Source organism: Miniopterus schreibersii (assembly GCF_964146895.1).
Source record: "Miniopterus schreibersii genome assembly, chromosome: 11".
Lineage (NCBI taxonomy): Eukaryota > Metazoa > Chordata > Mammalia > Chiroptera > Miniopteridae > Miniopterus > Miniopterus schreibersii.
In genome coordinates this window covers 27729740-27755427 of record NC_138111.1, presented here as the reverse complement: position 1 = coordinate 27755427, position 25688 = coordinate 27729740, and the positions used below count along the sequence as shown (strand labels likewise).

The 25688-nt window shown below is 49.4% G+C and overlaps 3 protein-coding genes across 3 annotated transcripts; all 3 read right to left on the bottom strand.

Annotated features, from left to right (window-relative positions):
• Positions 1-72: 72 nt before the first annotated feature.
• CCL27 (C-C motif chemokine ligand 27) lies at positions 73-770 on the bottom strand (the record flags this gene model as incomplete). Its single annotated transcript, XM_081151777.1, has 3 exons — positions 73-232; positions 428-560; positions 701-770. 3 exons carry the CDS (start codon positions 768-770, stop codon positions 73-75), a joined length of 363 nt encoding a protein of 120 aa, XP_081007903.1.
• A 968-nt stretch (positions 771-1738) lies between these two features.
• LOC308563690 (uncharacterized protein) lies at positions 1739-4594 on the bottom strand. The gene is made up of 4 exons (XM_081151005.1): positions 4541-4594; positions 4175-4242; positions 3894-3953; positions 1739-3768 (listed from the first exon to the last, which is right to left on the bottom strand). Exons 2-4 carry the CDS (start codon positions 4219-4221, stop codon positions 3612-3614), a joined length of 264 nt encoding a protein of 87 aa, XP_081007131.1. The 5' UTR covers positions 4222-4242; positions 4541-4594; the 3' UTR covers positions 1739-3611.
• A 19074-nt stretch (positions 4595-23668) lies between these two features.
• CCL19 (C-C motif chemokine ligand 19) lies at positions 23669-25457 on the bottom strand. Its single transcript, XM_081151407.1, has 4 exons — positions 25140-25457; positions 24324-24450; positions 24018-24111; positions 23669-23928 (listed from the first exon to the last, which is right to left on the bottom strand). Exons 1-4 carry the CDS (start codon positions 25255-25257, stop codon positions 23908-23910), a joined length of 360 nt encoding a protein of 119 aa, XP_081007533.1. The 5' UTR covers positions 25258-25457; the 3' UTR covers positions 23669-23907.
• Positions 25458-25688: the final 231 nt, after the last annotated feature.

Here is a 25688-nt window from a genome sequence, read left to right as displayed (position 1 = left end):
TCAGATTCAGGGCTCACAGGAGAATGCATAGAACTTGGAGACCACAACCAGAGACTATTGTTCAATACTGCTTTATTCTTTTGGCTGTTGTGGGTCCTGGCCCATTTTCCTTATCAGCTCAAAATTCAGGTTTGGCAGAGTCCCCTGGGGCCTCCTCCCTTGGCGCTCAAACCACCGAGCCAGGCTGCGGTTCTGGGGGTGGATACAGACACTGCGTTGAGACAGGTGAAGACTGGGAAAGGAAAGGTCCAAAGTCATGGTCATAGTTTGGAGATTAGGTTAGGGTCCAGGGAGTAGGGGCTGAGGCCAGATTACAACCTGAGTTGGCATCAGAATTATTAGTTGGAGCTGGGGTTGGGATCTGCATGAGGGATTGAGACTGAGGTCAGAGTCAGGGATCAGTACCAGGGGTAGGGGCAGAACTCACATGAAAGCCTGGAGGTGACAGTCCCCATCAGCCTCCTGCAGTTCCACCCGGGTGACCCTCCTCAATAGCTTTTTCGAGAGTGGCTGTCGGTAGAGCTGAGTACAGCAGGTAGCACTGGGTTGCAGTAGCACTACTAGGGAATAATGGGGTCATGTGTTCAGAGGGCTCCTGACCCCAAACCCCTCCATCAGCTGGAAGCTGGACTTCCTGGGTCTCTTTCCCCTCCACCCCATTCACCCAGATCCCTGGTCTTCTAGACCCCCAAGCACTCACCTGCCCCAGGATCTGGGATCAGAAGCAGCAATAGCAGCAGAAGGCTGATGGTGAGTGAGGGCCCCTTCATGCTGCTCAGCCTGGATACTTCTTTCTCTCTCCTCCTTCTCCCATACCTTTTATCTGGATGCCTTTTATCTGGGGCATCAGGTGAGTCAGAGGCAGGTGAAGACGTATTGCTCATCCTATGACACTCTTTGGCCCTCATTGCCACAGACCCCTGTGCCAAACACCCCTTCCTCTTTTAGGACAGCCATTTCCCAAGGGCTCCTAAGCCCTGGCCAGACAAGGTGGGGAGAGGGGTAGCGCATGATGTAGGGACTGAAGGTATAGTGCCTGAATAAGGGCAGCCAAGAATCCTCAGTGGCATCCAATGACGGACATTCGTACTCATACCCATAGCTACACATTCACAATCACACCTCAATCACTCGATCAACCTCACATGGTCAGACAACCATAGACAGAATCATATGGCCCCAGTTATTCTCAAAGACACACTCCCACACAGTTGTTTTCACAATATTCCAGTCATACCAGTACACACAAATTCTTATGGTTGTGTTGTGGATAGGGTGGAGCCGAGGGCAAGCCAGCACCAATTTGTCTTCATTTCCCCCTTCCCACTTCCTGCCCTAGCCTGCTTGTCTTATCAGGAGAAATTGATGGGAACTTCTAGCAGAGGCAGAGTCTTGGCTGGCCAATCACATTCAGAGAAGCTGGGGAAGGCCCTTTTTGGTAGTATTGGGAGTATCTTGGAGATGCTAAGGTGGGGGCTGCTTTCCCTAGGAAGATGAGACAGGGAGGAAGGGTGGAGTGGGTAAGGAGGCAGGTGAGGGAAGATAAAAGATCTTTGGTGCCAGGCTGCTGTTATAAAACAGGTAAAAGAACCAAGAAATCTTTCTGCTTTGCCTAGTCTTGTCCCAGAAATGCTAGCCTCTTGCCAAAAGTGGCCGCCTGCCTGGGGTTTCCAGACTCAGTTCTTAGCTTATTTAGATACCAGACTCAAGACCTCAATTACTTCTCTTTTGTTTTATTCAAATTCCAGCTTTTCTCTACTGTGGGCCTGGAAAAAACATTTCCCTTCCCCACCCAGGTCCAGTAATACCCAAGAACCACCCCTATGCCCTCTGCATCCCATCTTCTTGCTAAAGCCTCAGCTTCCCACCAACCTCCTGTCCCTTCTCTCCTAATCCTATACCCTGTCCTCCCTTCTTACCCTCACCCCTCAACCCAAAACTCCTTCTCCTCCTATCCTTTTCAGGAAGCTGGGAACTGCCTAGGGTGGGGGAAAGCTGCTAAATTTAGTGGCCCTGGCCTCTTGAAGAATTTCCCCACTTCTGGTCTGGGGATTTCAACCCTGAAGTCCTGCTTTGTATTTGAAATATAAACTGCGTCATAACCCAGTAATCAAGTCTTTATCTGGTTGTTGCAGGAGTGCCTGCAGCAGTCCTTTCCACTGTGCTACCTTCTATGGGGCAGGACTTCTCTCCTGGGACAGGGACTCACACCTTTGCTGGGCATCTTGTACTGCTGCAGGACTGTTGCAACAATCAGGAGGGACCATCAGCTCCAAGAGTAGAAACTAGTTAGTTCCCTTCTCAGGCTGACCAATCGGAGCTTCTCCCTCCTGTCCAGGATGGAACTTGAAGGCCCTTCCCTGGAATTTGACTTGTGGATACTCAGGAATTCTGACAGTTTCCTGGTGAGGTATAGGCTCAGGGCTGCACAGGGTACTCCACTTTTGTTAGGGTTCTTGATGTAGACACTGTGATATAATGGTTCAAGACCCTGGGTCCATTTTTGAAGGTGGCCACAACTCAGAGACATCTTGAACTTCTAGTACCAGAGGCCTTAGGGTCTCTCTCCCACCCTCGTCTGGACTTGTGCCCCAGAGCTTGGGGCAGCGATTGAGGTGCCATCGTCTTGTCACAGATCTCCATCAGCTGTCTGTCTGTCATACACTTTGTGGTCTCTCCTGGACCAGTCAGTCCAGAGACCTGAGAAGGCAAGAAATGAAGTCTTCCGGGTATGCAGCCATGCATCCATCTCTCCCCTTGGCTTCTTCACAGATAGGGCCAAGTCTCCTCAGCCACAACCTACCATGGCAGGGGCAACCCCAGGCTGAAAGTTAGCTTTGTCCCCAACCCACAAACTGGGCTGTCTCTAATTTAATTCTTTGGTGTCCTTTCTGGTGCTGGGGCCAGTCCCTAACTAAACGTAGACCCATTGCAGTCCCTGACCCTCAGCACTTTAGGAGATAGTAGGTCCAATGGGTGACAAGACAGAAAGGGATGACAGGGAACAGTGGCCCTTTGGTTCTTCTAGGGAGGTAGCAAGAACTGCTAGGTGGGTTGATGCCAGTTCTTTAAACTTGGGATCAGACTGGAGGAGGTGGAAGTTGGGGTGTTAATCATAGGGAAAGACTTCCAACCGTCCAAGTCATTCCCCTGTGGCAGGCTGAGGGAGGCAGCTTCTAGGACTCTTCCCCTCCCCTCACAGCCTACTTCCACAACTCTGGACTTAAGATATTTTAGATCCACTCCCAGGAAAAGAAGATTCTAGTAAAGTCTTGGTTAGGAGGAAGGTGGTAGCAGAGAGCTGGGGTTGTGAGAACACATGAGTGGGGATAAAGTTAGGAGGAAGACCAGCCTTCCATGCAGGCTCCTCAGAGATGAGTGTGTATGGCGGTGGGGGCAGGTGTAGGGGGTGAAGCGCAGTCACTGATAGTAAGGAGGGCCTGACACTGACGAGGGACCCTCAGGTATAACAGGAAATTGGACATGGGAGGGCACTCTATGGAGAAGAGAGAGACCCTGCCAGTTAAGGACACAGCCAGCATGGAGAGGGGCTCCTAGCTCAAATGGCGGCAGCGACGGCAGAGTCAGGAGGGAAGCATGGTGGCTTCAGTTTAAATCTTTAATGCACCGGCTGGCTGGGCAGTGGCGGCGGGCGTGCGGCGCGGGAGGGCGCGACCCGAGCGTTGGGGTACGGGGCCCAAGCCACTTGACAGACAGCTCATCAGGCCCCGCAGAGGCTCCAGCTTCTGCTCCCGGGGGTGTGCCGAGCTGTGGGGCAACCCGACACTGGCATGAGGCTGAGCGGGGTCTCCCGGATTCCCCCCCAGATCTGTCCTCCAAGACTGAGCCTGGTCCACGCCCCGGGAGGGTCCGCGGCATCGCAGCCCCCTCACCTCCGCTCCCTCCGCCACATGCGCAGCCACGGGAAAAAGTAGAAGCAGCCCCAATAGATCCTGCAGAGAGAAGGCAAAGCCGGGCGGGGCGGGGCGAGGCTGACCCCACGGACTCCTCGGGTCTCTCCAAGGCCCCGCCCTGCCTTTAGAGGCGGTTCCCTTCACAGCCCACGCCCCTTTAGGGGCCCCACCCCCCATCCTCCCGCCCCCAGAGAACTCGCGCCCTCCCCCCACCCCGGAGCGGCTCCGTTTCTCCTCCGCAGAACCCCGCCTCCACTCACTCCTCCTCAGCCTCCAGCGCCACCTCGTATCTCCTCAATCCCGACATGTCTCGGGCTCCGAACGTCTCCTGGGGGGCGGAATGATGGGATCAAGTATTTCCCAATCCCCGGCCCCCTGCTCTGTCATTCTCAGGATCAGTCTGACATGTTCTCAGAGAACCTGAGGCAAGTGCCCCCGGGAAGACTCAATTGCCACATCGGGGTGGGGTGGAATTGAAAATTTTGGAGGCACTAGACATTATGGAATTAGGAGGTCGGTCGCCGCAGGGACCTGGGACATTTAGGGGGTCAGGGCGAAAGGCTTTGCGGTCATGGGGTTGAAATATTTGGGGGCCCCAGGTGAGGATTTTCAGGGGCTGGGGTCACCTGGAGGGGGGCTGAGGGGTCGGCGCAGCCTAAACTCCGCCCTCCCTGGCTCCACCCCGGAAACAGACCGTTACCGTTACGTCACAGGGACTCCAAGGCGCGCCGGGGGTGGGGTTTGCCTATTACCCGGAAGGGGCGGAGTTAGAGCGGTTCTTCAGAGGAGGCGGAGTCAAAATGTCACTAGGAGGTGGAGGCAGGGCCTTCCACTGAAAGGTGAAGTTGGGACTTCTTACTAAGATGCGAGGCACCGGGCTCTCTTTTATAAGGATGGAGTCAGATTTTGGAGTCCTACCCTGGGAGACCGAGATCTCAGTAATAGGCAGCAAGAAAAGAGCTGTGGGACGCTGTCCAGCGCTGTTCTCCCCAGTTCCTTGGCTTCTGCTCTGACGATTGCCTTTCTAGTCTGCCCCATTCTACTTGCATGACCCGGGGCTGAGGAGGAATAGGCCTCCAGGGAGGGCTCAGTCTAGACAGGCCAGGCTATGAAAATACTTCTTGGCTGAGCGGCCTTGGCCAAGTCACAACCCTTCCTATCTGAGCTGAGAACTACCTTCTTGTGATTTGTGTTCTTACAGTCATTCAATCAACAAACATTTATTGAGTGTCTGCTACAGGCACAGCCCTGGCCAGTGTGGCTCGGGTGAAGCATTGGCCTCTACACCAAAAGGTGGTGGGTTTGATTCTCTGTCAGGGCACATACTCAGGTTGCGGGTTTGATCCACTGTTGGGGCACATGAGGGAGACAACCTATTGATGTTTTCTCTCACACTGATGTTCCTCTCCCTCCCTCCCTCTGAAATAAATTTTTTTAAAGAAGGAAGAAGACAGGTACAGTCTATACCCTCAGAGGGCTTATCATCTGGGTTGGAGGTGGAGGGGATTGACAGAGACAATAAGATAATTACCGAAAACCTGGAAGACTGGCTAGGAGCAGTAGAGGGTGCTGTGAGAGAGCCCAGAACGAGCAATTACCCGAGAGTGGGAGGTTGGAAATAGCTGCCCCAGATGGTCTTTGGAGGGAAGATGGGAGCTTTGTGGCTGGACTGTAGGGGAGAGAGTGACTAGAAATGAGTGAAATGAAAGTTCCCTCAGGTTGAAGTGTGGAAAAAGGATACATCTACTCTCTCCTCACATCTCACCCTTTCTCTCTCTCATATCTGTCTTGCCTGGCCTGGGCTACAGACAGGAGACTGACAGATCTGTGCGTGCCAGTTGGGCTTTACTGGAAGCATTACAGTCTGGTTGTGGAGAAGCTGTGCTCCTGTCATACTCACCCTGTCACACACTCACACTCACACTCATACTCACACTCACGGCTCTGCCCAGGCTGGATCAGGTCTGGTGCAGAGGAGCTGAAGATCTGGTTCTCTCTTTTGGTCCTTGGTTCCCCAGGGAAGTAGTGATTCACAACCCTTCACTTAGACACAGGGCTTCCTCTGGAGCTCTCATGGGCTAACTGCTGTGGCACTTTGTTCTGGGGGAGGAAGAAAGGACAAGGTCATGGGGCTGGGATCTTGGGCAGGGACTCAGAGGGAGGAGACAGGGCTGGGGAGGGCGGGCTTGCTTTGGCAGTGTTCTTCTGCAGTCTCCAGATGATGTGGTTCACCCAGGGCTATGCTGGGGCTGTGCAGAGCTGGCGATCCCTCAGTGTGATGAACCTGAGTCAGAAATCAGAGGTCAGAGAGAATAGAGCAGCTCTGGAACTCAGCTTCCTGGAAGGTCTGGATCTGTAGGGCAGAAACTGAGGACCAAATCTAGGAACCTGTTTCAGGTGCTTCCTGTGGGAAGAGGCTCAGCAAGAAGGGACATAAGATGATGAGCAGAGGCCCCGGTGATGAAAGAGGTGATTAGGAGAGGAGGAGATAGCTTACTCTCCACCCCCCACTCACAGGACAACAGTACCTTGCAGCCATTCTCCAGGAGGAGATAGGAACGAAAGGCACCGAAAATGTCCTCAGGAATTGGGTGTTGGTTCATTAAGAGACAATGTCCTCAGAGTTGCTGGCATCACTCAGAACTGGAGGTGGGTGGGTGTTAGTGTTAGGGCTTGAGAGACTATAAGGTGGGACGCTCACAGCCCTGACTAAATTCAGAATACCTGTGTCCAGTGCCATAGCTTTAGTGTTCCTCTCTCCCCTACCCATGCACGCTGTTCTCTCTTCCTCTGGACACCAAGCTAGAGGAGACAGAGCTTCTAGTGAGAAGGACAGACAGAAGCCCCTGGACCCATTCAGGTACTGACACATATAGGAACACCTGGGGCACAGGCACATCTATATCACATAGGTACATATATAGGACACAGGTATAACCACACTACGCAAGCCCATGTATAGGCTGTATAAGAATGCACACAATGCACAGGTATACCCACAGTACGTAGAGGCACACAGTCACAAGGGCACACCCATTTGGTACATATGTACTCTCAGGTTCATGCACACACTTGGGCCTGGGTGTGGAACTCACAGACCCCTTCACAGACTCCCAGATCCCTGCTGTGCCCCTTATCAGCTTACCTTCTGTCCTTTGCAGGGGAGACCAAGAAATGAGTAGGCTGAGGAGAGGAGTGGTGCTGTGCAGGAGGCCATGGAGGATGGATAGAGATGGGCAAATGTGCAGAATCTTTGGAAGTAGCTGCTCTTGATTTATATCCTTCATGAAAAACAAATTGTAGGTATAGCACTCCTGAGTTTTGTGAGTCATTCTAGTGAATTATTGAATCTGAGAAGGCTTGTGGGAATCCTGTGGACTCATAGCCAGTTGGTCAGAAATGCAGGTGGTGGCCTGCAGACACCACTTGTGGCTGGCATCCCAAGTGGGGGCAGGCATGTCGAGGATTTTAAATATGTTTTTATTGATTTGAGAGAGGGGGGAAGAGAGAGGAAGAGAGAGGGGGAACATCGCTGAGAGAGAAATATGGATCGGCTGCCTCCTGCACACCCCCTGGGTTAAGCCCTCAACCCAGGCATCTGCCCTGACCAGGAATCAATTGGTGACCTCTTACTACATGGGACCACCCTCAACCAATTGAGCCACACCGGTCAGGGCATGGACCGTGTTCTTAAACCTGTGGAGTCTGACTAACTCTGCATGGTTAGTGTCTGAATTGAATTGCAGTACATGAGATGGTAGCAGAATACCTTTCTGCTGGATATTTTCCCTACTGTCTCCCTCTATCTGGAAGAACCGTTTTTTTTCCTTTTCATAACCCCCAGTAGCCTCTCCATCCCCATTTCCAATTCTTTGTCTTTAGCTCTGAGAATCTTAGTAATCAGCAGTTTGGACAAGGGAAGTGTTGGGGGTTTGCCCTGTTACCCTTAGGGGAAGGCTTATAGTGGTGTCTCCTTGGAGGCGTTTGAACCATCAGTATCAAGGATGGGGTCAGGGCTTGTTTTGGGATTAGAGGTCAGAGTAAGGAGCGCCTCCTTCCCTCCCAGGTTTCTCGTCACCCTCAGCTCCTCTCTGTGGTACTAAGATGCCTGGGGGTAGAAGGAGTGGGAAAGATGGTACCCAGCTGGTCCCCCAGATTTCCTGAGGACAATACAAGTAGCAGAGTAAGGCTGTAGAAAGTCCCCTACCAGGTTCCCCAGGTCTCCTTAGGCCCACCACAGTGTCTACTCATCCATCATCTGAGACCTGCCCCTCCCTTGGACAAGCAGAATTAAAGAGAAAGTTCTTTGGAAGCAGGTCCAGCTCCCCTATCCCACATCTTGGGTTCTAGGGCTTTACCTTCCTGGCCCAGCCAGCTCTGTCCCGTCTCTTTATTGACCCATTTTCCTATGCCCAAAGCTGAGTCAGAGGAATAACTTGAGGGGAACCTGGCCTAGAGCACCCCCTCTTACCATGCTTTCCCTATCCTGGGAATTGAGAGGGGATTTCTGAGGAGAGCGCTGGTCAGCTCACAGACAAAGAACCTAGAAATGAGGAAGGGCAACAAGCACTTTTCCCACCTGATGAGACCCAAGAGACAGAGTCCAGAAGGGGAGACCTCTCCTGAAAGACTAATTGTAGAGTGCTATTCTGTTTCCCACTCCCAGCCCTAGAGCATATGATGTGACAGACTTATGGAGGGCCCAATTTTTCCACCTTACTTGTCCATCCATCCATGTGTCCATATGTTCACACATTTTTGTCTTTTTCTCAGTCCATTCTTTCTTCTTTCATCTATTCATGTCTTCATCTCCATTTATTTATCCATATGTTCAACTGTCCATCTATTTTTTAAAATTTTTATTTATTGACTTTTAGAAAGAGAGGAAGGGGGAGAGAAAAAGACAGAGAGAGATAAACGTGGATGTGAGAGAGACACATGGATTGGTTGCTTCCTGCACGTGGAATGAACCCGCAACCCTTACTATCCCCATTTTACAGATGAGGAACCTAAAACCCTGAAAGGTTAATTTTCCCAGCTTATAAATGGCAGAACATTGGCAATTGAGGCAAAACTCTGATGTACTACTTATATATAGTAGTCCCCCTTTATCCATGGTTTCTCTTTCCACAGCCCAAAAATATTAAATGGAAAATTCCAGAAATAAACAATTCATAAGTATGAAATTGCTTGCTGTTCTGATTAATGTGATGAAATCTTGTACCTGTCCCACTCCATCCCACCTGGGACAGGAATCATCCCTTTGTCCAGTGTATTTACACTATATATGCTACCTGCCTGTTAGTCACTTAGTAGCTATCTTGGTTATCAGATCAACTGTCACAGTATCACCTTATTTGTGTTCAAGTAACTCTTATTTTACTTACTAATGGCCCCAAAGTATAACAATAGTAATACTGGCAATTTAAATATGCTAAGAAGAAAACTTTATGTGCTTCCTTTAAGTGAAAAGATGAAAATTCTCAACTTAATAAGGAAATAAAAATTGTATGCTGCCCAGCCGGGCGTGGCTCAGCAGTTGAGCATCAACCTAGGATCCAGGCGATCAGGGTTCGATTCCCGGTCAGGGCACATACCCCGGTTGTGGGCTCGATCAATGACTCTCTTATCATTGCTGTTTCTATCTCTCTCTCTCTCCTTTCCTCTCTCTGAAATCAATAAAGATATATTTTTTAAAAAATTGTATACTAAGGTTGCTAAGATCTATGGTAAAGAAAAAAAAATATATATATATATACACAGATATATATCTCAGTGGAATTATGAAGAAAGAAAAAAATTTGTGTTAGTTTGCTGAAGGGTCACAGAGAGAGAGAGAGCATTCACATAACTTTTATTAGAGTATTTGTTATAAGCTATTGTTGTTAATCTCTTACTGACTCCGATTTATAAATTAAACTTTATTATAGGTGTTATGTATATAGGAAAAAACAGTATATGTAGGTTTTAGTACTATCCGCAGTTTCAAGCATCCACTGGGGTTCTTGCAGATAAAGGGAGATTACTGTATGACTGCCCATGTATCCATCCATCCATCCATCCATCCATCCATTATTCATCCATCCATACATTTCATTCATTTATTTATCTGACCTTTCAATGCTAAGACACCAAAGGCAGTAAACCTTATCTCACTTGCAACTCTAATTCTGAGGCTGGGTTTAGATCATGGGTTGGCAAACTTTTTCTGTAAAGGCCTAGATAGTAAATATTTGAGGTTTCACTGGCTATACTGTCTCTGAAGAGACTACTGAGCTTTGCTGTTGTAGCCCCAAAGCAGCCATAGATAATATGTAAATGAACAGGCATAGCTGTATTCCAATAAAACTTTATTTAAAAACAGGTCGCAGGTAGGCTGGATTTGGCCCATGGGCCATAGTTTGCCAGTCTCTGGTCTGGATCAGTATTGTTGTTGGGAACATGAGTAGGGAATGAGAACATGTATGCCTTGCATTTGCCATTACTAATGCAGTGGAAACAACAGGATTAAAAAAAATGTTTTTATTGATTTCAGAGAGAGGAAGGGAGAGGGAGAAAGAGATAGAAACATCAATGATGAGAGAAAGTCATTGATTGGCTGCCTCCTGCAGGCTCTCTACTGGGGATTGAACCCTGCCCAGGAATCAAACCTCGATCCCCTGGTCCATGGGTCAATGCTCAACCACTGAGTCACACCAGCCACAACAGAATTATTATACTCAAACTCTTATGTTTGAATCTGGCTTTATAATCTGGGAATGATGAGGGAACAGGTGACAGTTTCCTCATCTGTAAAATGGGAATAATATATATCTTGTGAGACAAGATATATGTGTCTGACCCACAGTGGGCACTTAGTGAAGGTTAAGGTCCATTCTCTTTTCTCATTAATCACCTAGCATGTATTATCAGTATCAGAAGGCTTCTTTCTTTTTAGGGTGTCCTGGAATGCAGTGAGGACAGTTCAGTCTGGTTTGCTGAGTTCAGGAGTCCAGCTTCTAAGAATGAGCTTTCATACAAGTTATAGAGATTAAGCTCTTGTAAACTCCAAATTTCTCTTTTTAATAGCTCTACCATAACTCTTATCTGACTAGATAACCACGTTAGTGCCCAGGAGAACAAAGGGCTCTCCAGTCAACAAGAGAGCCCCACCTAAGGGTGACCATTAGACCTAGAAGCAGTTTGGCCACCCTTTTATTAAGTCCACCACTCAGGATATCACCCTGATCTTCAGGTGGCTTTTCAACTTATTTTTCCCAAACAGATATTCCTTTCTAGGAGAAAAGATTTTGTCCACATGTGAGTGCATGTCGATGTGCCCATGTCTGTGTGTAATTGTGTATGTGTGTCTGTATGTGTCCTTGTGTCTGTATTGTGATTATATACTTAAATATCTGTGCTGTGTCCTTTATGTATGTAAGTAATTGTATAATTGATTATCTGACCATGTATATGTGTATGAGTACGGACGTATGTAGGCAGATTAAGGTGTTGGCATTCGTGTGTGTGTGTGTGTGTGTGTGTGTGTGTGTGTGTGTGTGTATGTTCTAGCTGTTTGTTCAGTCCATCACTTTGTGGCTCTCAACTTCACAAGGCCTGCAGGGGGCATCCAGTGCATAGGAAAAAAAGGATATGGGGCTCCCTCAACCTTGTGGGGCCTGCAGAGGGCGTCTACTGTGTAGAGAAAAGAGGATGTGTGGCTCCTGGGCTGTGGAAGGGGGCTCTGGCCTGAGGAGTCTGGATTGTCTTATTCCAGGGGGGCTGGAAATGAGCAACAAACCAGATGAATCAGCTCTTGAAAGTCCCTGATCCTGGGAAGAGGTCTGCTTCACAGCCTTTCCTTCTCCAAAACTTCTGTCTATATTGAGGTTTCTGGCCCAGCCAGAGGGGCAGACCTTGGCCCTTCAGTCCCACAGTGTGGGTAGAACATTGCGCAGCACTTCTGGAAGCGACGGGACATCAGAATGAGAGGAAGTCTTGAGCAATAGCACACCCCCCTTCCCTGCCTCCTACCCCCTAGAACTTGAAGTAAAACCACTGCCAGGGTTTCCTGAACAACCCCCTCCTTTACTTCCTGCAATTTGGGCTGCTCTGGATTCCAAGGTTCCTGGGTCTGGACTGAGCTTGTTTGGGAGAAGTGCAGGAGACAAGGGCCCTTGAACCTAAAGCAGAAGGTGACCTATGTGGCTGAAAATGAGGAACTTTGGGAGCCCAGAGGGAAGGCAGGAGAGGCTTTATGGAGAAGGGAGCTCTGCAGAGCTGTGAAGATGAGTGAGGCAGGAAGGAGGACATTCCAGGTAGAATGAACAGAAAGCAAAGGCTCAGAGGAAGGACAGGGATTTGTGATTAATCTCGGTGTGGGTGAGGCAGGGAAGGATAATTGGTGAAAGAGGCTATGTGTATGGGGGTAATCCCCAGGGTACTTGGGGCACCTTCTGGTGATGCCATGCCTAGTGGTCAAAGTTAATGGAAGACTCCTGTAACCTTTATCATGCAGGACTGTGGGGAGCCGCTGTGGCCCCAGGCACAGAGGAGCTGCCTGGGTGAGCTGCTGATGTGCTCCCCTGCTCCCAGGGAGATGTGGGTGAGCTGCTGTGGCCCCAGGCACAGAGGAGCTGCCTGGGTGAGCTGCAGATGTGCTCTCCTGCTCCCTGACTCAGACCTTGAGGCACCAAGGCAATACTAATTTAGCTTGCGGCCTTAAGTTCCAGAAAAGCTTATCAGGATATTGGTCCTGGCCTGAAGGGTTAAAGGACAGTTAAGCCACTACCAAGCCAAGGACTCAATCCTCCCCAAAAGTTCCCATTAGAAGCCGAAACAAAGATAGGCACCAACGTCAGAGCTCCTGCAAGAGGCAGGGTGTTTACTCTGAGATAGCATTCAAGGGCCTTGAAGGAACTACTCAAGGGGTAGGAATGCAGAGCGGGGTGCTATTCAGCAAAATTAACAGTGTCTGTATAAATTGAGCTGGGAAAATAAACTCGGGGCTGGCAGCTGGCAACAGGCATGAGCTGCAGCCCTCCCGATCCCATCTTTTTTGTGTCTGTCTTTTCTTCATCCTCACCCCTTCCTCAGGACCGTTTGACTCTGCCGGCGGGCTCTGGCAAGTGGCGCCGGAACAGGGACCTGAGAGTAAGGATCCAGTGAAGGACATCGCGGAGGGACGCGTCTGAGAACAAAAGTAAAAGGTTGGTGCGCGACGAATTGTAGTTGATTTACAGTCAGGAGTAAAAAATCATGGGACAGGGAAATAGTAAAGAAATGTTTGTTCAGGTGTTGAAAAGTATGCTTAAGCCAGGGGAAATAAGGTCACGAGTGCACAAATATTTAAGTTTCTAAGCTTTGTAGAGGAGATCTGCCCCTGGTTCCCTAAAGAGGGCACAGTTAACAGGGAAACGTGGCAGCAGGTTGGAAAACAGCTGCAGGTGCATTATTTGCTCCATGGGCCCTCAGAGGTGCTGGTAGAAACATTTTCCTTCTGGACCCTAATTAGGGACTGTCTAGATCTTGACCCAGAAAGCAAGTGGTGGGAGAGAGCCACAGAAGACGGCAGTCCCGGGACTGTGGCTCCAAAAGATAGAGAGAAGCCTCTGCCTGAGAATCCTTGTCCCCCGGCCTTAGAGGCTTTAGCACAGGTTGATGGGGGCAGTGAGGACGGCGATGAGCTCCGTCCGAGGAACAAGGCAGACTTAGAGGACGCCGCAGCTTGATACCGCAAGGAGGATGAATGGCTCATGGTTATGGAGGAATAGCCCAAGGAGGAAGGGTCTGGAGGACGGCTAGGACATTTAGAGCCGATAATGCTAGGGTTACAAGAATGGATGCAAAAATTGCATAGCTGTCTACAAGGAGGCATCCTAAGAAAACACCGCAGGAAACATCAGAGTAAAACTGTCTTTTTAGAGCAGTAAAGTGGTAAAGAGGAGAGGGCGACTGGAAATATACGGCATAGCTTGTGACAATCAAGGACGTTGTCGTAGAACAGCATGTGCAGATCTCTAATCATACCAGTTTCTAGGCAGCTGGTTCACCCAGGTAAGCAAGGGCTGAACAGCAAGATGAGAAATGGACTTTTTCACTTATCCTCCCCAGTAATGACCCCTTGTTTATTGTGATTTATTTCCTACTTCTGAGTTGACTTTCCCTGGAAAGGAGACTGCTTAATGTGCAAAGTTTTGCTGAAGAGTAGGGTGCATGTAAGATGCTGAGTTCTGGGCTGCACTCACACCAAGGTCTGCTATTGTAGAGCCAAGACTGATAGCTTTATCTATAGAAAGCAAATTATGGATATATTTTTTTTTTAAAAAGATTGTCATTTGATATATTAATGCCAATAGTTTCATTCAACAACATGTAATCTAAGGTGACAGCACTTTTGGCAAGCCAAGTCTCGGTCTACCTATGCCCTCGTGTGGTGGGAAGATCCGCTCACGGGGCAGTGGCAGGGTCCTGATCCAGTACTCATTTGGGGGCAAGGGCATGTTTGTGTTTTCCCACAGGATGCCGAGGCGGCGCGGTGGCTCCCGGAGAGGCTGGTGCGGTTTGTGGGGAACCAGGCGACTGACCGACGGGATGCAGCTAGATGCACACTTAGATTTGTTGGTATTGCACCAACCTGCATTTGTAATGCTTCTGGTTAAGATGCAAGGACACTGGTATACTAATGAAGGACTTGAAGTGTTGCAAGAGTCAAATGAACTGTTGGAGAGACCTAAAAGATTCTTGGGACTGTTGATAGCCGGTATTGCTGCTTTAGTTTCTATTATTGCTACTGCTGTTATTGCTGTTATTGCTCTTACTCAAGAAATACATACAGCGAGTTTTGTTAATGGGTTAGCAAAAAATGTATCTAATGCTTTGGGAGCTTAAGAAAGAATTGATAAGAAATTAGAGGATAGAGTTAAAAACCATCTTATGAGGACATGGTTCGTGGGCAAGGAGGGACGCCTCCTGCCACGACCATCTTCTTGGCCATGTTAGTGCTCTTGATGAGCCAAGCTCCTGTGGCACGGGCCAAAGTATATTGGGCTTATGTGCCTGATCCCCCGATGCTCCATGCTGCGGAATGGGGCCTTAGGCCCGTTCCTGTTTATACCAACTACACATGGAGGCTTGGGGTGCTCAGCAGTGACCACATAGCTGCCTTCCGTCAGTCCAATTTCAGCTTTGTAGGGATTACTGGAGAGCTGCCCATTTGTCTCTCTGCCATCACTGAGGCCACAGGGTGTGTCACCCTTGACACAACCACGCACCAGACATGGACACCTCAGTGGTACCTTGATGTGACTATTAATAACTCCACCTACAGAATAAGAGCAGGAAATTATACCCGGTGGAGAGTAACTCTCATGGGACTACAAAACAATGGGGCTCCGAAACAGGACATTGGGGAAGCCCCTGATGTCCCTCTGTGTGAGCCGGACACTAGGAACCATACCAGGGGGCCTGTATGGGCTGCCTGCAGGGAGGACAAGGCCACGGTGTGGAGCATACCCGGGGTCAATGAGACCTTGCAGGACTGGAGCCCCTACAGGGCCAACCTTACTGAGCTTGGATCCACTCATCGGTGGACTGTTGAGGGCCTTTGAACAATCCCCGGGGGAAGGCCACAAACACAGCTGTGGAGGTTGGCTGCAGCCATGGGACCTAATATGTCCATAACAAATGACGATCGAGGCCACATCCAGGTTGGCAGACTCTCAGCTGAGCGGTATCAATGGGCTCAGGCCTGTGTGCCACACCCTTGGGGGCTTGTCGTCGGGACTGTAAAAATTACCAAAAGTGATTGGGGGTATAATGTGACCTGTAACAGCTGTACTCTTGCAAACTGTCTAATGGGGGTGGCCTCGGGTACTCAGGTCTTAGTGGTGCAACAGCGCGCCTTTATGATGTTGCCTGTCAATGTGTCAGGCCCGTGGTGTCATGGTGAGGGGCTCCAACTGTGGGGAGAGGTAGAGCATGCTTTAGCGCCACGGAGGCGCCGATTCATCGGTCTCCTGGTAGCGGGCATTGCCGCCCTAGTCTCCCTCATTGCCACGGCTGCCACCGCTGCTGTGGCCCTCACAAAAGGTACAGACTGCCCATGCAGTCAACCAACTGTCTAAAAATGTGAGCACGGCCTTAGGAACTCAGGAGGCCATTGATATCAAGTTAAATGACAGAATTAACGCCTTATTTGATGTAGTTAATTATCTAAGGGATGAGGTGCAGGCATTAAAAATGAGAACTTCCTTTACCTGCAGTGCTAGATATAGATGGATCTGTGTCACACAGAAGGAATATAACAAATCTGAGCACCCCTGGGAAAAAATCCAACGCCATCTCCTAGGGGTTTGGCATGATAACAATGTGTCCTTAGATATCGAGAGTTTACGCAAAGAGATCTTAGATATTCGTAATGCTCCACAGCTAGATGAAGACTTAGAACATCATTAACAAAATCCTTAGCATAGTGCCATCCATGGGAAGTGTTACACATTTAGCTATAGGACTGGCTTGCTTGGCTTTCTTTATCCTTACAATAATGTTATGTTTACCCCTCTTCCTAAAATTGGGTATAAAAGGAATTAAAGAAATTCACCGTGATCTCCACATGCTGCGCCTGCAGGCAATAGATAATGGTGTCTCAAGGTAATAAATAGGGGGGAGATGTGGGGAGCCACTGTGGCCCCAGGCACAGAGGAGCTGCCTGGGTGAGCTGCTGATGTGCTCCCCTGCTCCCAGGGAGATGTGGGTGAGCTGCTGTGGCCCCAGGCACAGTGCCTGGGTGAGCTGCTGATGTGCTCCCCTGCTCCCAGGGAGATGTAGGTGAGCTGCTGTGGCCCCAGGCACAGAGGAGCTGCCTGGGTGAGCTGCAGATGTGCTCTCCTGCTCCCTGACTCAGACCTTGAGGCACCAAGGCAATACTAATTTAGCTTGCGGCCTTAAGTTCCAGAAAAGCTTATCAGGATATTGGTCCTGGCCTGAAGGGTTAAAGGACAGTTAAGCCACTACCAAGCCAAGGACTCAATCCTCCCCAAAAGTTCCCATTAGAAGCCGAAACAAAGATAGGCACCAACGTCAGAGCTCCTGCAAGAGGCAGGGTGTTTACTGTGAGACAGCATTCAAGGGCCTTGAAGGAACTACTCAAGGAGTAGGAATGCAGAGCGGCGTGCTATTCAGCAAAATTAACAGTGTCTGTATAAATTGAGCTGGGAAAATAAACTCGGGGCTGGCAGCTGGCAACAGGCATGAGCTGCAGCCCTCCCGATCCCATCTTTTTTGTGTCTGTCTTTTCTTCATCCTCACCCCTTCCTCAGGACCGTTTGACTCTGCCGGCAGGCTCCGGCACAGGGCCATTAGGGGCTAGTATCCTTTGGGTGTGAAGGTTTGGGTTCCTTAGCAGGCATAGAGTGTCAACCAGCTGAAGTGCCAGTTGGCAGTAAAGGGAATGAATCATAGAGGAAGTGTGGTAAACAGAATTCTGAAATCCCTGCCCCCTGGTGTGCATGCCTTGTATAATCTTGCTTTGAGGGGATTTTTTGACCTTCGACCTTTGAATATGATGGAATTAGATTATTACCTATGGCAAAATAAAGGGATTTTGCAGGTGTAATTAAGGTCTTTTAACCAGTTGACTTCAAGTTAGTCAAAAGGGAGATTACCCTGAGTGGGCCTGACCTAAACAGGAGAGCCCTTTTAAAAAGTGTCCAGAGATAAGAAATAAGAAGCAAACTGCCATGCTCTGGAGAGGGCATGGAGCAGGTAGTGTGAGGCAGCTCTAGGATCTCAAGGCTTCAGTCCCACAACCACAACTGCCAACACCCAGTGAGTTGGGAAGAGGACTCTGAGCCTGAGATGAGATTGTAGCCCTGGCTGATACCTGGGTTCAGCCTGGTGAGACCCTGACCAGAGGATCCAGTCAACATGTACCTGGACTCTTGACCCACAGAAACTGTGAGATGATGAATTTGGATTGTTTGAAGCTGCTAAATTTGTGGCAATTTGTTACACAGCAATATAAAACAGATATAAAAACAAAGTAATGAATGCTAGTTAAGCCCCAGGACCAGTTTCAGAACTATTAATTACAGCTTTTATTCACACTTCTTTCCGGGTTGTGAAATGTCACTCTTTCTTTAACTGACTCCCATTTTTTTTTCCATTCTCCTTTATTCCATTCTTGAATATAGGTTGTTGTGGTGACATTACTGCTACTCAGCAAGACTGTGCTTTACTTTTCCTCCTGGCAGTCACCCACTTGAAGTTAGGCATGGCTGTATGACCTACTTTGGCAATTAACTGTGTGCACAAATGGTATGTGTCATTTGTGGGTAGAAGCATTTAAGCAAGTGTTCTTGCTGTTTTCCCTGGCTGGAGCCATCATGAAAACATGTGTTGAGATGAAGGAACATGCCAAAAGACCAAGGCAGCCTGGAATGTTGAACCACCTCATGGAATACAGCTGCACTAAAGGCCTGCCTACACCCACAGCAGACTTGGTATGCATGGGGAATATAATTTTGTTGTGTTAAACCACTCAGACTTTGGTGTCATTTATTATTGCAGTATAACCCAGTCTATCTTGACCAATTAGGTGTGTTGGTAGTGGTTTTCAGGTGTTGTAGAATAGAGAGATGAGATTATAACAAAACTAGGAAATGAATAGATGGCAGCCTGAGATCTTGGATTTAGAATTGGATTTTGCTATGGACTGAATTTTGTCTCCCCAGAATTCATAAGTTGAAGCCCTAACCCTCAATGTGACTGTATCCAGAGATAGACTTTTTAGGAAATAATTTAGGTTAAATGAGGTCATAAGGGTAGGTCCTAATCTGATACGACTGTGGTCTTATAAGAATAGGAAGAGACAGAGATGTCTCTGCCATATGAGGACACAGTAAGAAGGCAGACATCTGCACATCAGGAAGAGGACTTTCACCAGAAGCCAGTCATATTGGCACCTTGATCTTGAACTTCTAACCTTCAGAACTGGAGAAAATAAATTTCTGTTGTTTAAGCCACCCAGTCTATGGTATTTTATTATGGCAGCCCAGACTGACTAAGGCAGATATATTACTTGCTAAAGGCTCTGATTCGTCTCTTTTGGGAGGGGTGAATTTTTTTGGTTATATAAGCAAAAGTGATATTTGTTAGGTGATATCCTTAAAATTTTAAGAAGTCTAGGATTTGGGAAGAAGGATGTATGTTGATGTAGGATAGCCATAGGGTGGACTATAGAGATGTTTATTATTTTTTTCACTGCCCACAACCTTAACCCCTTTCTATGGTTTGAGGAATTTCCATCATAAACCCCTCCCCAGGGTCATGTACTAATTTTCCTAGCCCCCTTTGCAATTAGAACATGGGCACATGACTTGGCTTATCCAATCAGAAACATCTTTCAAGGGCTGTGAATAGGAAGCTTGTAGTGATACAAAGGAGCAGATTAGTAGAAAATCCATTTTGGTGGTGGCAGGAGCGGTGGCAGAAGTGATATCTGTTTTCCAGAGGCAGCTGAGCTGTGATTCCTGAGGTGGAATCTGGCAGGCTGATCACCTAACATTTGAAGGGCTTGCGGGAACAGTACAGATGGAGGCTCACATACCATGTATCTAAATATTTAAAGGTTATAGGCCTGATTGGTGTGGCTCAGTGGTTAAAGCATAGACCGGTGCACTGGAGGGTGGTGGATTCAATTCCTGGTCAAGGGCACGTACCTAGGTTGCAGGTTCGATCCCAGCCCCTGTCGGGGCTCAGGTGGGAGGCAATCAATCAATGTGTGTCTCTCACATTGATGTTTCTTTCTCTCTCTCTCCCACTTCCTCCCTCCTTTCCACTCTCTCTCTCTCTAAAAAAAAAAAAAAAAAAAATTGAATGGAAAAAGTATCTTCAGATGAGGATTAACAAAAAAAAGTTATAAATCAAACTAACAGATTGTCAAATAAAAGTGTCTCTCACTACATTGAGAAATATATTTTCAAAACCACTTGAAGGCCAGGTTCAAGTTTAGAATTCTTGGAATCCTTGTAGCTCCATGAGGGAATGAGGTGGTAAGGGGAGGGCCAAACTCCCATACCCAACTTCTTCACTTTCTCTTCCCACCCCCTCCTCTTGCTGCCCTCGGTTCCAGTTGCATGGTGAAGGGTCTCATGTGCCTAGTGTAGAAAGTCCAGCTGCATACATGCAAGCTCCTTGGCCATTCTCTGGACCTAATAGTGTGCACAGCAGTGACAAAGTCTATCACAGGAAGGACAGATTTGAGGAAGAGTTCTGCATGGATTCTTGAAGTTGCTTGGGGCCACTTGGGCAGGGAATTCTTTAGTTTTCAGTTCCTGAACTGTGGTCTAGAAGGAGAAGCACTAGCTCCAGGTGGGCATGCCTCTTGGACCCTCAGCTCTTCTATGTGGGCAAAGTCTTAGGGGCCATCGAAGAAGCTTTCTGACAAGAGAGGTGCCTGCTCGTTCTTGCAGAGGGGCTTTTGAAGGAAACTCCCTACTTGGGAGTCCTACCCCTTTGTGAGACTATTTCCAAAGTTTTCTGGCTGTTTCTGAGTTTCCTGGAGGCCAGAGAGGGGGGCACAAGGGTGAGGGCTTACCAAGAATTAGAACATGAGATGATGAAAATGTGATCAAAGCTGCATGGGGTTGGCTCTGACCAAACATCCGTGCAACAGAGACAGCATCACTGTCTTGAGAACTGGATGTGCTCCAGGTGTGAGTGGTGGAGGGGCATCGTGGGAAAGGCCTGTGTTCAATTCCATTGTTTGTTAATCAAATGTGTACTGGGGCTTGTTCTGTGCCAGCCCCTGTGCAGAGCTGTGTTGGAAATGGAGATGGACAGGCCCAATCCCTTCCTCTGGGAACTCTATCAATACATAGGGCAGGGAGATTTTTTTGTTGTTGTTAATCCTCACTGAAGGACATTTTTTCCATTGATTTTTAGAGAGAGTGGAAGGGAGGTGGGGAGGAAGGGGGGGGAGAGAGAGAGAGAGTGAAACATCGATTGGCTGGCTCCCACATGCTCCCCAACTGGGGCTGGGGATGAAACCTGCAACCCAGGTACATGCTCTTTATCCGGAGTTGACAGTGACACTTCAGTGCACGGACCAACACTCTAACCACTGAGCAACACGGGTCAGGCAAGACAGGGAGCTTTTTGTCCACCTATAAAGCTGGGAGCTCCCTGAGCAGGGATGTCAAGTTCGTTTAAAGAGATGTTGGCTTTGGGTAGGGAGGTATCACTCAGCTGCTGGACTTAAACCTGTAGTAGGGGCCATGTGCCATAGAGAAGAAGGTGTCTACCTATAGGCAGTGCTGAGAATATTTGAGTCAGGACAAGTCCCAAATTGCTGGGCTAAGCCCTCATGTTTCTGGCAGGGAAATAAGGAGATAAAACCCAGTGCCCAGGAAGGATTAGTGCTGGGGATGAGAAAGAGAAGGGAGGCAGCCAGGAGGAAAGGCACTGGGTAGAGGAAAGGTGGAGAGGGTTCCGTGCTTGCTCTCTGTGGCATTTGGTGTCTGCCCCAAGCTTCCTCAAAGTTCTTCATTTGCTTCACTAGCTCCTGGATTATCTCTCTTTCTGAGCCTCAGCTTCTCTTATGTTCCCAGAGGGTGTTTCCCTGTGGCCCCAGGAAGTGGTGATATTTCTGAATACATGTGATTTTGGGGAAGCGCATGTGAATGACAGGAGGTTAGCCTGAGACCCAAAGATTCATGAGTCAAGTTTTTGTTTGGAGGGACTTTTAAAAATTAAGCGCCCCCTCACTTGACAGAAGGGGGAACTAAGACCTTAGGGGGAAGTAAGGGAAAATCTTGCCTAGAGTTGAACAGTGAGGGGCAGAAACAAGATTGTGGGATTGATGGCTGAGCACTGAGCTCAAGGCCTATTCCTGTAACATGCAGTGGCAGGGGCAGTGGCAAGGAAGTAGTGTACAGGGACCTCTGTCTTGGTAGCACCTTCCTCAGGGCTCCCACCCCTCCATCCCCTGAGGGTCCAGAGGGACAGTCTGTGTCTGCCTTTGTGATAGGTTGACCTCTGCTTGGTTGGCTTCCCTGGGAACTGAGAAGGAATTGAGGCAATGTGCCCCCCTCACACCTATGTTTATCCTCTACCTGCTGGGGTGCAGGGCATAGAATCCAAATGATATCCACAGCTGGGACCTTTGGAACTCCATGGCCGGCTAACTTGATGGATGGATTAATGGATGGATGTGTGGGTGGGTGGGAGAATGGATGGAGGTCTAATGGATGCTGGGACATTAGATGGATGGATGCATGGATGCATGAATGGATGGGTAATTTCCCCCAGGCAGCAGAGGCAAACTTCCCAGCCATAACAGTTGTTCTGGCAAACTTTCCCCCTCTCTCCCACTCCTTGTAACTCCAAGACCTGGGAAATCTGAGGTTTTAAACACCTGCTTCTGGGAGCAGACGGGAAGAAGCTGTCAGGCTCTCAGCTCAGCTGGCACAGCCCCCTTCCCATTTCTCCCCTTCCCAGGCCGCCCAGGCCTGTGCAGGCCTGGTTGTGTTACCAGATGAGTTATATCTGGTATAATGTTGACCACTCTTTCCAGGCAAGGATGCTCAGCCTGGTGTTCCAGCTGCCATTCAACCCCAGTGGCACAGACTTGCTGCTCCCAGCTGGACCTTAGAGGCCATAGTTGGAAGATCGGCCAGCTTCTCCAGAGGATTTCCCACACACAAGAGGTCTACTCTTCCCAGAGCTGTCCTGGGCTGCTCTGAGAGTTATAGGGCTTTAGTCTCCCAGAGCTGAGATTCCTTCCCTTGAACCCCCTGGTCTCAGTGTTGCTTCGGCCCTGGAGCCCATGTAGGCTTCAGGGAAGGTGGACTTCTTTCAGGAAGAATCGCTCTAGCTTCCCTGGCTGCTCCTCCTTCTCTCCCATCTCTAACTTCTGGCTCCCAGGTCTGTCTGTCAGTATCCTGAGAAGCGTGGCCCTAGATGGGGCTGGCCCTGGCCCAGGATGACTGGGTGAGAGGGGAGGGCATGCCCGGAGGTCAGAGACTATAAGAACAGATGAGCTTCACCCCTGGTTGCCAAGCCTTTCCTCAGATATTTATTCATTTTCTAGAGAAATATTTGAGTGACTACCTTGTGCCAGACAGTGTGCTGAACACCAGGGAGACAGTGGAAACCAAATAAACAAGATCTCCTGTCCAGGAAGGCTGACAAACTAGCCATTATAACTCAGTGTGATGGGTGCTATAAGGAGAGAGGGGGAGGGGGTCCCTGGGAGCTTGGGAGGGAGGAACGTTACCTAACCCAGTCTGGAGGAAAAGTGATCCAGACCCAGATGGGAAGCTATTTGAGTAGGAGAGAGAGCAGTGTTCCAGAGAGAGGGAATGGCACGAGCAGATGGGTACTTTCCCCTCAGGCAGTAGAGCTGCGTCCCCTGTCTCTCCTCTTGCCAGGAGAGCTGGTTCCTGACAAGTCCCTTCGCCCTAGTGACACCTGATCCCTGAGACACCTGGATGCTGGAACACCTGCTTTGGAAAGCAGAGACTGGGAGGCATGAGAGAGTTTGGCTTGTTCAGGGGACTGACACAGGTTTAGTGTCGCTGAACCATGGAGTGTGACAGGATTTTGAGAAGACTGGAGCTGGAGCCCTGATTGTGGGAGCTTATCCTGAGAATATAGGGTGTTAGGTGGAGGTTGATGAGAAGGTTGCTCAGGCTACAGAGTGGAAAATAGACCCTGCCATTCCATCTCCCCGTTTCTATCCTGGTCCTCCTAAATAAACAGCAAACAGACAAATCTGTGGGTACGAGTGGGCTTTATTGGAAGCTTTGCAGTCTGGTTGTGGAGAAGCTGTGCTCCTATCATACTCACACTCACATTCACATTCACATTCACACTCCAGGCCCTGCCTGGCTTTGTCAGGTCTGGTGCAGAGGAGCTGATGATCTGGTTCTTTCTTTTGGTCCTCGGTTCCCCAGGGTGGCAGTGTTCACATCTTTTCACTCAGACATAGGGCTCCCTTGGGGGCTGTCATGGGCTAACTGCTCTGGCGCTTTCTCTGGAGGAGGAAGGGGAGGGAAGGTCATGGGCTGGGGTCTTGGGCAGGGGCTCAGAGGGAGGAGGCAGGGCTGGGGAGGGCTGGCTTGCCTTAGCAGAGTTCTTCTGCACTCTCTGGATGATGCGGTTCACCCAAGGCTGGTCTTGGGGTGCGCAGAGCTGCCGACCTCTCTTTGTGATGAACCTGGAGCCAGAGGTCATAGGTCAGAGAGAATGGAGCCCTGGAACCCAGCTTCCTGGCAGGCCCCGGGTGTGAGGGTGAGAGGCGGAGGACCACACCTGAAAACCCATTTCAGGGGCTTCCTTGAAGGGGTTTGGGCTTGGCCGAGAGAAGAGATAAGAAAGTGGGGGTAGAATGGGGAGATGAGGCTAGATGGACTCCTCCCCACAACTCACACAACAGCAGACAATCTGCAGCCATCCCTGGCATAGAGGTATCGAAAGGCTTCCACGATATTCCCAGGGATAGGGTGCTGGGTCACAGACAGGCAGCAGTCTTCTGCGTCGTTGGCACCACCCTGAGCTGAGGTGGCGAGAAACAAAAGAAGGTAGTTACAACATAGGGACCCTGAGAAGGGAGGCCATAGCCCTAACTGGGATTCAGGACAGCTGTGTCTGTGTGTGGTCCTCTTGGATTCTAAATATATTGACTATTGACGTACTTCTAAGCTGTTTGGTAAACAACCACTGTTTTGAGCCCCACAAATGCCTTCCTGCTGCCCCATCACCCCAACCTCTCTCTCAGGGCTTCTCGACTTTCCCACAAATGAAGAGTTATGCTGGTCACAGCACTGAATTGATGAGGGAAGGGTGGGTGTGGGGTAGCAGGAGGCTGAGTTAGAGGACTTATCAGTTGTTAAATATTTTGACTATTGACCCTACCTCAGTGTCTTTCATTCTCCCCACATTAAGCAAATATATATATAGTTCTCTCCTTCTGCCTGGGAAACTGAGGCAGCAGGAAATAGAGCCTGCAGAGAGAGGGGTGGCCAGAGGCCCTGTGATACACCAAGAGAGAGACACACATTGGAATTCAGAGGCCCAGATATACCTGTGCTCAAAGGCATACATACACACAGGGCACAGGGCACCCCCAGGCTCACTGAACCATGCAGACCTAACTCTCAGTGTCCCGCATGTCCAGCGCCAAGCAGTCTGAGATCTAGACATTGCCTCTCCCGTCCCCTCCCTGCAAGCCCCCCTCAGCCTTACCAGGGGAGGTCCACAGAATCAGCAGGCTGATGGCCAGTAGAGCAGCTGCATGGGATGCCATGGAGAGTGAGCAATGGTTGACCGACGAGAGTGTGCGTGTGAGTGAGTCTCTGAGCATATGCAGGAGGCTGTGTGATGCTGAGCTTGGCTGGGAGTTGAAATGTCACAGGCGTCCTTGCGGGGTGTGCGGGGGTCTGGAAATGTGAGTGGGGAAGCCTGCGTGAGGCTGCGACTACCCCCTATTTATGGTCCAGGACTTTCACTATCTCTGATCAAAAATTCCCCTCCAGCATTCATTCTGTGGATTCCCCTTTGCCCCGCCCCTCTCCTTCTGGGAAACTGACCCTTCCTTCCCTCCCTCTCCCCCCTCAGCGGCCTCCCACTTTTTTGCTTTCCTTGGCTTTAGCTCTGAGAACCTAAGCAGTCTGTAGTCTAGCCAAGAAAAGAGGACCTTGTGCTGTCAGCCCTTCGAGAGGGCCTGCACTGTCATCTCATTGGTGGCATTTGCATTCTCAACCACAGAGCTGACCTGCAGGGGTGGTGGTCAGG